Source organism: Macrotis lagotis, chromosome 2, assembly GCF_037893015.1.
Source record: "Macrotis lagotis isolate mMagLag1 chromosome 2, bilby.v1.9.chrom.fasta, whole genome shotgun sequence".
NCBI lineage: Eukaryota > Metazoa > Chordata > Mammalia > Peramelemorphia > Peramelidae > Macrotis > Macrotis lagotis.
Genome location: NC_133659.1, coordinates 79065060 through 79078045, shown reverse-complemented (window position 1 = coordinate 79078045; position 12986 = coordinate 79065060). Strand labels below are relative to the sequence as shown.

Genomic DNA, 12986 nt, shown 5'->3' with positions numbered 1-12986 from the left:
TGATCAATGTTGGCAGGTCTGTGGGAAAACAGGTATACTATGAATTGATTCTGGAAAGCAATTTGGAGTTACAGCACAATACTCAATAACTGCCCTTCCCCAAAGAGATCAAAGAAAGGAAGAAAAAAGATCTTCATGTACAAAATTATTTGTAGTAACTCTTTTAGAAGTGTCAAAGAACTGGAAACTAAAAGAGAATAACAAAGTCAAACAAGTTTGAATAATTGATGAAGTCTTGTCAATGCAGACCATGATTCTAATTATGAAGCATATTACCTACCTCTTGATGGAGAGATGAAAGAACAAAGATGTAGATCATATGTTTATATGTTTTTGGACATGGTGAATATGGAAATTTCTTTTCCTTGATTTTATATATATATATATATATATATTTCTTACTCTCAGTTTGAGGGGAGAGGAAGTAGGAGGTAAAGGAAATAAATGCTTATTAACTGAAAAAAGAAAATAATAATTCAAAAATATTTAACATTATATTAATTTCCTAGTATAATCATATAATTATAAAGATATTTTTACTAGCCCTATGATTTAATCTGATATTTGTTAACAACTGTTGAGGAATCTTTCAACGCACACAGGCTGTCCCACTGTATAGTAACTTAGAGTTTTCAAGAGTTGCTTGGGTCACTGAAAAGTTAGGATCACATAGATAGTATGTAACAGGAACAGGACCTAAACCCAGGCTATTCTAGCTGCTCCCTGTCAAATATAATATGAAAAATGCACAACACAGTTCCAGGTGCATCATAATTGTTCAACAGATATTTATTGATTGTTTTGTATTTTTGGTAAATAGATTTACTTGAAAATGTCTAGAAGGTTTAGAATGCATCTGTTTTGTAGATTTTCTTCAATATAACATATTTATTGTAGCGACATCAGGAAAACAATCATTAACTAAATAATTACTTCATTGTACATTATTTGATATAATGTTATTCTTTAAACTGAGATGCTGTCCATAATAGTAAAGCATTATTGATGATTGATTCTGAGTCAACCTGGGTAGTAAACTTTTTGACTTTATTTTATCTAAAGTCTAGCAAAAATCTGTCTTGGGTAATGTTGAGGTAGAAACTAGCCTTGTATTGAGACCAGGGATAAAAATACTAGTTCTATTAAACTGTTATGAGTCTTGCATTTAGACACTAATACAATTTTCAAAAAATTTTTAATTATTCTCTCTTCTGGAGAGTGGAGCCTGAAATAACTCGCTTTGTACATGAGGAATTATTTTTGAGTGTTATTATTCTTTTAAATTGCTCTTGAAAATGTCTCACTTATTTTTTTCTTCTAAGTTTATAGATGTCGACAATTTCTTGACTAATCCACAAACCCTCAATTTGATGATCTCTGAAAACAAGACTATTGTGGCCCCAATGTTGGAATCTCGAAGCCTCTACTCTAATTTCTGGTGTGGAATCACCCCTCAGGCAAGTTGTATTGGGCAGTAGCTTGAGGGTGGTGGGTAGTAAAGAAACAATGGTAGATCCATACCCATCTCTTTCTTGTTTCCCCCCCCCAAATATTGTGAAACAAATATGCAAATATTTTTTCAGAAAGAAATAGCTTTCCAGTTAAATAAAAAGCTCTTGCTTGTAGCATCACAGTAATGATGAGTTTTTCAACCCTGAAAGTAGTGAAAGTATTCAAGCAGACTGGATGAATCAACTCAATAAATCAATGGTTATTTATACAATGTTTACCATGTAATGGGCTCAGTGCTGAGACAATTTAGAGGGAATTCCTACTTTCGAGTGCAAGGTTAAGATGGATGACTTTTTAGTCAATTTTGCTTCTCCGAACCTCAGTTTCCTTATTTGAAAATTAAGGAGATTGGAGAAAGTAATAGATTCCTGGTTTTAGAGCTGGAGCTTTCAAAATCATCTGGTCCAACCCCTAATTTTTTTCAGATGGGGAAACTGAGGACAAGAGAAGGTAAATGAAAAATGAAAAATAAAACCCATCCATATTTAGTAGGAAAAAAACTCACAGCAGCTGGTAACAGCACTAGAATTTGAACCTAGTTCATCTGATTCCAAATACATTTTTTCCATGGCACTATGTTGAAGATGAGCTGAGGTTCTTTTCAGCTATAAATCTATTATCTCTGGGGTCCTCATGTACTTTCTCATGCTAAGGTTCTGTGCTTCTGGGATTCTGGCCCTCTGCCTTGTCTGTCTGATATTTAGGAGGCATTCAGTACAGGGTGTCCCAAGAGCCTAAGGGTGGGTTTCTGCTTTAATAACTAAATACTGCCCTAAAACTTTAGGACATCCTGTATTAATTTAGGAATGATGAATTTTAAAGAGATCAACATATGTTGTGAAGTTCAAAAGAGTACTAAAGAAAAACTAGGATTTGGGAATTTGCTTTTGTAAAACTCCAATCACCCCCCCCATTGATCAGGGAAAGGGTGAGGGGTGCAAAATATTATAGAACTATGTATTCTGGGTGCCTTAATGGATAGGGGGCTGGGGCTGGAATTAGGAAGACCTGAGTTCAAATCCCCTTCAAATCAAACTTAACTAGCTGGGTGAAATTGGACCCTTGACTGTAAAATGAAAATAATAATGCCACATATCTCCCAGGGTTATGAGAATAAATATAAGAAAATATTTGTAAAGCACTTAGCACATTGCCTAACATATAGTTAATTAATATATAAATGCTATCTGTTAAAGGTAGCTAGGTGACACAAGGGAGGAGTATAGGGCTTGAAATCAGGAAGACTTCAGCTCAAACCTGGCTTTAGACACTGTGACTTTAGGCAAGTCACTTAACTTCTGTTTGCCTCAATTTCCTCATCTGTATAATAGGGATGTTAATAATACTACCTACCTCCCATGGTTATTGGGAGGATCAAATGATATAATAATTATAAAATGTTTGCTTACTACAGTCTCTGGGTCATAGTCAGTGCCATATAAATGTAATTATATTTATTTCTAATAGAATAGAACATTATTATATTAAATAACAGTATAGCAGCATAATTTGATGATCAATATATTACTATAAATAATTAACTATATATATTTAATTATATATAATGCTTTTATTATAGTTAGACTGTAAGACTTCAGAAGACATCAAGTTCAATACCATCACTGTATGGATGAAAAACTGAGGATAAGTGATTTGTCCCATGTCACACTAATAATAAGCATCAGGACTGGGATTTGAAGCCAGGCTTTCTCATTTTAGATCTGGTGGTCTTCCCAATATCTCATGCTACATTTCAGATTGCCAACTTTCCTATGTACCAGCCAAACTTGAATAACCCTAAGCTTGGAATTCCCACAGTTTAATGCACACTGATAGCTGGCATTTTTAACATTTTATTCATGCCTTAGGAAGGAAAATGAACCTGACTTTGTGGCATATTTGTGGGCTAACATGACCCAAGGGCCAAAAAAAATTAGTTAAAAAAAGAGTTAACATAACTTTCCAGAATGTAATTAATTTTAATAGCTAAAAGAGTTGAATTCTTGCCACTGACTTGAATTTTGAGCAAAAGAACAAAATTTTTGTGCCTTATTTATCCCATTTCTGAAGCAATGTTCCCATTTCCAAGTTAGCATCTACACATCTTATTAGTAGTAATAACCAGTGAGTTATTTTTTTAAAAAGCAAAAAAAATAATCTTTTTTCTCCCTAGGAAAATAAACTCTGTTATTTTAAACTGAAAAAAATGTTGAAAGTTCTCAACCAAAAAAAAAAAAAAAATCAAATACTCTAAAATAGGACAGGTGGCAAAATAACATTAGGAATATTTAAAAAGAATTTTGAGGGGGCGGCTAGGTGGTACAGTGGATAGAACACTGGCCTTGGAGTCAGGAGTACCTGAGTTCAAATCCGGCCTCAGACACTTAATAATTACCCAGCCATGTGGCCTTGGGCAAGTCACTTAACCCCATTGCCTTGAAAAAATCTAAAAAAAAAAAATTTTGTTTTGACTGTGACTCTATAGGGTCATAATCCAAGACCAGTATATCCCAGCTTCTAGGTTTTCTTCTACTTTTGCTGTTGCCTTATTCATTAAAGGTATGTCATACCCTGATTAACCAATAGAGTGTAAGCAGACATCTAACACTTTTTTGGGGGGTGACTCTTGCCTTTCACCATTTGGCTTCACATGACTCCTGGTCTGGTCTTGCTGGAAGGAACTGGTCTAAAGTTTGAGGGTGTCTTTGTGGAGAGACTCACATGGTCAGTGTTTTCCCAACCAGATCTTCAAAACCCATGCTAGAGGCCTTTGGCTGAACACCATAACAGAGCCTTATTTTTATGGAAAATAAAAGAGAAAACTAAGTGAGAAATGTCTCATCAACCCTCCTCTTGTTTACAGGAGACATAATTTTACTGTAAATATACTAAGTTCCCCATTTTTAAAATATTCCTCATTAATAACCCAGAGTTTTATATTTAAGTCAGTAACTATATCTGATTATATTGTTTATATATTTATATATGTATGTAGATATTCAGTTGTTTCAGTCATTGTCCAACTCTTCCTGACCCCATTTGAGATTTTTTTTTTTGGCAAAGATACTGGAGTGGTTTGTCATATTAAAGATGAAGAAACTGAGTCACCAGATTAAGTGACTTTCCCAGGATCTCACAATTAGTAAGGGTTTCAGGCCCACATTTGAACTCAGTTCTTCCTGACTAGGGCCAGCACTTGATCCACTGTGCCACCTAAAATGTATACTAAAATTTATATTTACATGTACATTGTGTTTATGTGTTTGGAAGTGTTGCTGTACATGTGTATAAGAATATTTATATATGCAGTTTTTTGGCCAATTTATTCACCTTAACCTGTACTTGGAAGTGGAAATGCTAACAAATCACTGTTAATTTAATTAAGTTTTGTAAAGGTACTAAGAGATCCCAAGATGATAAGCTTATATAAAGCATAGAATTTATTCAATTATTCATTCCTGCATTCCTTCATTCAGTAATAGCCTTTTCATTATCTGCTGTGCACTAGTCATCATCTTATGAGGGAAGGAGGGAGAAGAGTTGCAAAAAATAAAAATTTAAAAACCAAGCTCTGCCGTCATGGAGTCTGCTTTATAATAAGGGGGCAAAAGACAGATGTGTAGGGGCAGCTAGGTCGCTCAGTGGATGGAGTACCAGACTTGGAGTGAGGGGGACCTAAGTTCAAATCGGAACTCAGATACTTAATATGTATTTAGCTATATGGCCTTGGGCAAATCATTTCACCCCATTGCCTTGTGAGAGAGAGAGAGAGAGAGAGAGAGAGAGAGAGAGAGAGAGAGAGAGAGAGGAGAGGCAGATAAATGTAATACAAATTTAAATATAAGTGCTTGTCTGAGGATTATGAAATGCTTTTAGGTGAAAGAATCTCTTTAGCCACTGTCAGTTGTGCCAGACCCCAGCAAGGATCTATGAAAAATACTTGACATGCTCTTTGTCTTCCAAAAGCTTGTCTTCTGATATTTCATGTGTCTGGAAGGAATGTGCACACCAGAATTTCCACATAGAGATGAATGCTAATCCTTTTACCTAGTTATATTTTGAGATTGTACATTTATTCCAAAAATGCTACTGTTGCTGCTCCAGTCATTCTTGGTGCCTCCTTTGGAGGACAATATTCATGAAACCTTCATTATGTTTTTTAAATTAATAATTAATATATTAATAATAAATTAATATTTTAAATTGTTAATAATTGACACCTCAATAGCATTTTGAGTTTGACAAAGTACTACAAAGTTATGATTGAGACAAACAGCTGGGGCTGTGAATAGAATACTAGATTTGGAGTCTGAAAGAGCTTAGTTCAAATCCTGCCTCAGTTATTGAGTAGTTAAGTTTTCCCATTTGGAAAATGGTGATAACAAGAGTACCTACGCAGTTAGATGGCTTAGTGGATAAACTCAAGAAGACCTGAGTTCAAATTTAGCCTCAGCCACTCACTAACTGTGAGACCACGAGCAAGTCATCTAACTTTTGTCTACTTTTATCTATTGGAGAAGAAAATGGCAAACCACCACAGTATCTTTGCCAAGTAAAATTCATACAGGTCCTGAAGAACCAGTCACAACTGAACAACTAAACAACTGAACAACAGCAACAACATCTTTGTAAACCTTAAATTGGTATATACATACCAGGTATCATTATTGTTTTATTTCATCCTTGCAACAGTTCCATGAGGCGAGCACTGCACCCTCATTTTTCAGATGAGGAAACTAAGGCTTAAGAAATGACTTGAAGCGATTTGCCCAAGACCACACAGCTAATTAAGCATCAGCTGAACCCAGATCTGACTCAAAACCTAGAGCTTTTCCTATTATTACTCTTGACAAATCTTTGATCTTAGGAAAATACCAGGGGTCATTTGGAATTTCTTTATGAATAAGATAGGTTATTAATCTGGCTAATACTGTTTCAGAATTAAAAACAAAAGAGAAAGAAAAAGAAATGGAGACAAAAGAAAAGAAGTGAAAAAGGGAGTTATGTCTATAAAGCAATGAGACTAGTAATCTGTCCTGTATGGTCGATAAACTGACTGTGGTTGAATAGTGGTAGCCTTAAGGAATTTGGCTTCTCAGCCTTAAATGAACATGTAAGTTGATCATTGTTTAAGAATAAACTCAATATGCCATTCTGTAACTTTCCCATCTCCTCCCAGAGATTATATAGCATGTCCCCTCTTATCACATTCCTTATCACATTAACATGTGATTTTCTTTTTTTATTTTAGAAATCTTAATATAATTCAATTAATTGAAGTAAGGGTTTTTAGTTGCTCTACTATCACCATCAAAAAATGAATCAATGCAATGCAATCTGCTACTATAGGTAGTTCTAGAAACAACTACCAAGAAACAAATAACAAATATAAGAAGGAACTAGAAAAGAAGTCTATTTTAAGACTTGAATTTGCTAAATCTAATTGAGCATCGACGGAGAAAAAACTGCAAAGAAAACTTTAATTAAAAACATTAATATGTTCTGATCTTAGAAAAATTAGTGTTTGATGAAAGATGAACTCCAAAGCATAATATGTGGATTTCTAAGTCAATATGCAGCCCATATGGTTTTCTATTTGTGGTATATTGGTATAAAGCATATTAAATGAGGAGACCATGAAGAATCATTCTTATTGTTGCCCAAAATCTCGATAAGTTATAGGCAATTTGGAGAGAAAGAAGCATGATGCAGTAAATTAGAACTGTGTTCAAATTCTGGTTCTTCTATTTAATAAATTGAGATCATAGATTCAGAAGTAGGGGAAAAAAACCTTGAGATTACTTTGTCCAGTTGCGGCATTTCATAGATGAGGAATGCGAGGACTGGCTATGTATTACAGTCAGGGTTTAAATGTCTTCTGATTCCAAATCCAACAATTAGTGTTAAGTTGTCCTGCCTCCAAGTCCCACATTGTCATCCATTTAATTGCTTCATGGAGATAACACTGTACTCTCCTTACCAAGATACAGTGAAAATCACTGATCTGAACATTTTCATGCTGAAAAGTACATCTGTGCTATCTTAAATGACCAACAAATTGTTATGAGGTAGAAAATAATAATTGATGTTTATAAAGTACTCCAACATTTACAAAGCACTTTGTATTTGGCAGCTAGGAGGTGCCATTAAGAGTCACTCCAAGGGGTGGCTAGGTGGCATAGTGGATAAAGCACCGGCCTTGGAATCAGGAGTACCTGGGTTCAAATCCGGTCTCAGACACTTAATAATTACCTAGCTGTGTGGCCTTGGGCAAGCCACTTAACCCCATTTGCCTTGCAAAAAAAAAAAACTAAAAAAAAAAAAGTCACTCCAAGCCCCAGCCGCAGATCTGGAGTTAGAGTCAACTGAGTTAAAATTCTACCTCAGACAATTCCTAAAAAGCACCAACCTACCAATATTATTGTGGGGCTAAAATAAGATAATATTTTAAATATATATATTAAGTATATTTAATATTTAAGTTAAAATAAATTCTATAATGTATTATATTTTAAAATATATTAATATATTTTAAATATATAAGCATATTTTAGGTACTTAATCATTGCATTTTTCATTCACCACTCCCCATAGTGATCATGTGAGTTAAAAATTCCAGGTATTTTCTCCATTTTTATGAAGAAATTGAGATCAAAAGAGGCTAGCTGACTTATGCTAAGGCACAGAGCTCCTGTCTGAGATAGGATTGGAACTCAGATTCTCTTCTAGCATGCAATCTACTACACCAGCAGACTAGAGAATAACTATGGAAAAATCTATCAAAGAATTCATCTCATCAATTTGTTGGTTTACAGGGGTACTATAAACGGACTCCAGACTACCTTCAGATTAGGGAATGGAAGAAAAGAGGCTGTTTTCCTGTCCCGATGGTTCACTCCACATTCCTCATTGACCTCAGGAAAGAAGCCTCCCACAAGCTGATGTTTTTTCCCCCACACCAAGATTATTCCTGGACTTTTGATGACATCATTGTTTTTGCCTTTTCCAGTAGACAAGCAGGTAAGTGTGTTTCTGTGTGTCTGTGTGAATGTATATATGTGCATGTGTGTGTGTGTAAAGGGCCAGGTTTGGGACTCCTGCCTTTGTGAGGTGATTGCGAAATCAATTTGGTTCAGAAGAATTCAAGAAATGTTAATAAATACCCAATGAATGTTAAGAAGAGATGTCAAATGAGGCAACACAATATTAAAATGTAATGGGAGATATTAGAACTCAGACTCGTTGCTCTTCAAGTAAGATACTCTGGAGGAACAGTGTGAATTATTCTCTTATTTTTCCAAAAAGCACATTATCGGGCAATGTTATATCTGTAGAAAGTCTAGAACACGAATTTGCCAGCTCAGCAATTCCTGAACTTGGAATTCTTCATGAGATAATGCCCAAAGAAAATCTCCTTTCTGTCACCAGAAGAGTTAATTTGGTACTCACACTACTTTGGGGATTTAAAACTCCCCTCCTCCACACAGGAAGTTAGGATTAGAAATCATGTCTTTGAACCCCTCTCTCAGATCACATTAAAGCATGCTTCATCATTGTCATCCCAATAATATCTGGTATTTTAAGGTTTTTAAAGTGCTTTACAATTATTATCCCATTTTTTCTTAAAACAACCCTGTGAGGTAGGTGCTTCATTGTCCCCATTGATAAAGGGAAACTGAGCACAGAGGTTATGCCCAAAGTCACATAGCTAATAAGTGTCTGAGGCTGGATTTGATCTCAGGATTTTGCGATGCCAGGTCCAATGCTCTACTCTTTTCACCACCTAGTGGCATGTATACTAGTACCATGTGCTTCTGTTATAAGTTGCCATAATTCCTCCCAAAGTGGAGGTGGCAGAAAGAAACTACTGCTCTCTTCCTCCCAGTTCCCAAATCTCTGCTGTTATGGGACCATTTCTGTTCTAGCTCAGAGGAAATTGAACTTTTTTTCTCTGAAAGTACAATTAAAAATAAAGGTAAGTAAGAATCAAAAAGGAATGGTTGAAGGTTCATTCTGCTAATCTCTAGTCTTGAAGTCTAAGGATAACTTTTTTTATAGATCACAGGGGTTGCAGCTGACTCTCAGCAGTCAAGAGAATTCAACTAATTGGGTTTTTCTGAAGTCACATCAATCTGGGGCCAAGTAGCATGCTCACATTCTATGGAAAAATACTGCGCAATTGCTCATGACCTATAATCTCATCATTTATTGCAGGACTCAATTTGATCAGTGATTACCTTGATCAACCCCTTTATATAAGAAAATGCAAATAAAAGATAGATCTAACTAGAAGAGAGGCACAATCTGGTAGAGATATGGTATCATTTACCCTTTTTAAAAAAATTATAGTATCATTCAATCCATTAATTAATCCATAAATGTTTATTTAGCACCTACTCTATTCTTGGTATTGTGCTAAGAGCTGGGAATTTAAAAAAGAGGCAAAAGACTATCCCTGACTTCAGAGAGCTTACAGTCTAATGTCTCAGAGTTCTAGAGTGCTTCCCTCAAAACTATTGTTTCCTACTATTTTAATTCTAGATGTGGAAAATAAAACAAAGTGAAGTTAAATGGTTAAAGTGATTTATCTAAGAGATGCAGGGTAACAACTTAATTATGTCGCCATCTCCTTCTATATGTCAGGAGGGTTTGAAGAGTCATCTGAATCCCCTGGAAGCATGCATCCCTGCAAAGCCCAGAGTCAGAGAGGAGGAAACTCTCTCAGCAAGAAAGGGGAGCTGACAGTGATTTGTGGGCCAGGTCAGATTAGTTAATTAAAACAGAGGCCAGACCTATTAAGGGAGGTGAATAAAGGTCTTTCTTCTCCCTTCCACCCTCCCTCCTATCTGTTAATGCCAGCTGACAGCTTCAGAAGATTTGGCAGGCAGTGCAGCTGACTGGAGGAAATTTCATCCAGGTCAAATAAAGGCATCACTAGGTAGATAATTCTTGGATTATGTCAATTAAAAAATCATAAGCACAGACTCACGCTTAGCTGACTTGTCCTTTTAACTAAACTATTTTTTCATTAAAATGGGACCTGCCAAGGCTTGGAACTATTACCGATTCCTTCTTCTACCCTGGATTCCAAACTGTCTGCTCTCAGGTGGATGGCCCCAGGGCTTGCTTCATGAGATGGACAGGAGAAGGAGGTTGCTGAATACAGAAGGCTCTTGGTGTGTTTGTGATTCTGACATATTGCTGGTTGTCAGTTGGGCTAAAAAGACAAGATTTTTCTTCCTACCCCCTGAACCTAACATGAAAGGTTTATATCTATATAGGTTGACTTCAAACTCATCGTCAAGAGACGAAAATATGATCCAAGAAAATCGGAGCATTTTAAAATTCCCTTTATCCTTTCTATTCCATCAGAGAACTGAATTCCTCCCTTTTCCTCTCTTGGCAATGCCTACATTTATCTTTCATAACCTCTCTAAGTTTATGGGTCTTTTCTGTCTGCTTTCATATCAAATAAGGATTTCATCCCTAATTTTTTCCTTACTTCCTTTCGATTCTTTTAGTGTTCATTTCTGCTCTGGGAACCATAATCCCTTCCCTTCCTTTTTATTCTTTCCTTACCTTTATTTTTTAACTGTACTTTAGGCCAGCAGAGGATTTTTTTCTTTCAGAGAATAAACATTCAATTTCCTCTGGCTAGAAGAGAAATGGTCCCAAAACTGTGTTTCCATATGGTGGGTGTCATTTTAAATAAAGGGAAAGTCTGATGTCTCTGAAGACTGGAAATGGTGCATATAACTTCCAAGTATTTAATTCTTGGAAGGTGATGGACTTTTAAAAAATTAAACATGGGGTGGCTAGGTGGCACAGTGGATAGAGCACCGGCCCTGAAGTCAGGAGTACCTGAGTTCAAATCCGGCCTCAGACACTTAATAATTACCTAGCTGTGTGGCCTTGGGCAAGCCACTTAACCCCATTGCCTTGCAAAAAAACCTGTAAAAAATTAAACAGTTATCGAGAATATAATCTTGAAGCTGAACTTTCTTAGTCATTTGAAAATTAATTTGAATTCATAAAGTATCATAGAAATTTTTCAGCTGCTCCCTACTAATACCCATCAAGAGTTGTTGGGTATACTCTCTTAATTTTTCTATTGTATGGCTATAATTATCCTTTACTCTATTTTTATTGTGAATCCCCCCACCCATGTTGCATTATTTGCAATTACAGGTCTTTGCAAATTTCCTTACCTTCTTTGCACTTCTTGATATTCATGACATTATGATGTTCCATTCCATTAACATACCATATTTTATTTAAGCTTTCCCTGTTGTTGGACTTTCAGGCAATTTTTCTGGGTTTTGCAATTACAAGTAATGTTGATACGAATTTTTATTTTGTTTAGTTTGTAAACTACTGTTGCTAATGTATAAGGACAAACTACCTTTCCTGATAGCTCAGTTTCTTCTTCCCTCATTGAACCTGTAACTATTCCAACTGCCTGTGCAAAACCCCTCCAGAAGAGTGTTTTCTAATCAATGTTTTTATTCTTTAATCACTAGGTATTCAGATGTATCTCTGCAACAGGGATCACTATGGCTACCTTCCCATCCCACTGAAGCCACATCAGACACTACAAGAAGATATTGAGAACCTCATTCATGTACAGATAGAAGCAATGAGTAAGTAAGATGAGGAAGACACACCTGTAGGGCAGGGTCCAATTTTATAGATGGCTGGTTGTGGATTTTAATGGCAAAGAAAAGGAGATCATTTCAGTTTCTTCTTTCTCTTTTCCATGGTGAAAAGTCCTGGCTCCAAATCCATAGGTCAAATCATAGTGGAAAAGGAGCTCATTCTAGAATTGAGATGTATGTCTAAGGAGACCCTTCCACCTGTGTAAACTCGGACAAGTCACTTCATCTCTGAACCTGTTTCTTCATCTTCAAAATGAGGGATCTGGACTAGGTGACTCTTAAGGTCCCTCCCAATTAAATCTGAATCCTAAATCTAGGATCCTTCCTTCTTTGGACACTAGCAGCAGACACAGATCTGGCTTTAGCAGCAATGAACAGGGTTTTTTTTTGTTTTGTTTTGGGGTTTTTTGAAAACAAGAAGCAGAATCACAGATTTAGAGCTATAAAGGACTTTAGAGGTCATATACACTTCATTTTTACAGATTAGAAAACTGAGGTACAGGGGAGCTAAGTGACTTCATTGTGGTCAAATAAGGAGAAAATAGCAAAACAAGGATTTCAATGTCTTCTGAAAAGTCTGGTGGTTTTTTCCACTGTGTTCAGGTCTCAGTCCCTCAAGACTGAATGATTTATTTCACTATTTGTCTGACTTTTTTTGTTTGTTGTTATTCAGTTATTTCAATCCAGTCTGACTTCTTGTGACCCCATGTTATTGCTATGTGCCAGTTACTCTGCAAGGGGCTAAAGATTCAAAGTCAAAAATGAGGGTTCCAGCCCTGAAAGTCTTTACAACCAACAGAAGGTAGCAAGGGGAGCACA

At 35.9% G+C, this 12986-nt stretch overlaps 1 protein-coding gene across 1 annotated transcript in view; it reads left to right on the top strand.

The window, feature by feature from the left end:
* COLGALT2 (collagen beta(1-O)galactosyltransferase 2) overlaps positions 1-12986 on the top strand; it is a 143205-nt gene that overhangs the window by 97522 nt on the left and 32697 nt on the right. Inside the window, exons 4-6 of the mRNA XM_074222217.1 lie at positions 1323-1457; positions 8328-8532; positions 12033-12152. Of these exons, the coding sequence (XP_074078318.1) occupies positions 1323-1457; positions 8328-8532; positions 12033-12152 (460 nt within the window). The remainder of the gene's footprint in view (positions 1-1322; positions 1458-8327; positions 8533-12032; positions 12153-12986) is intronic.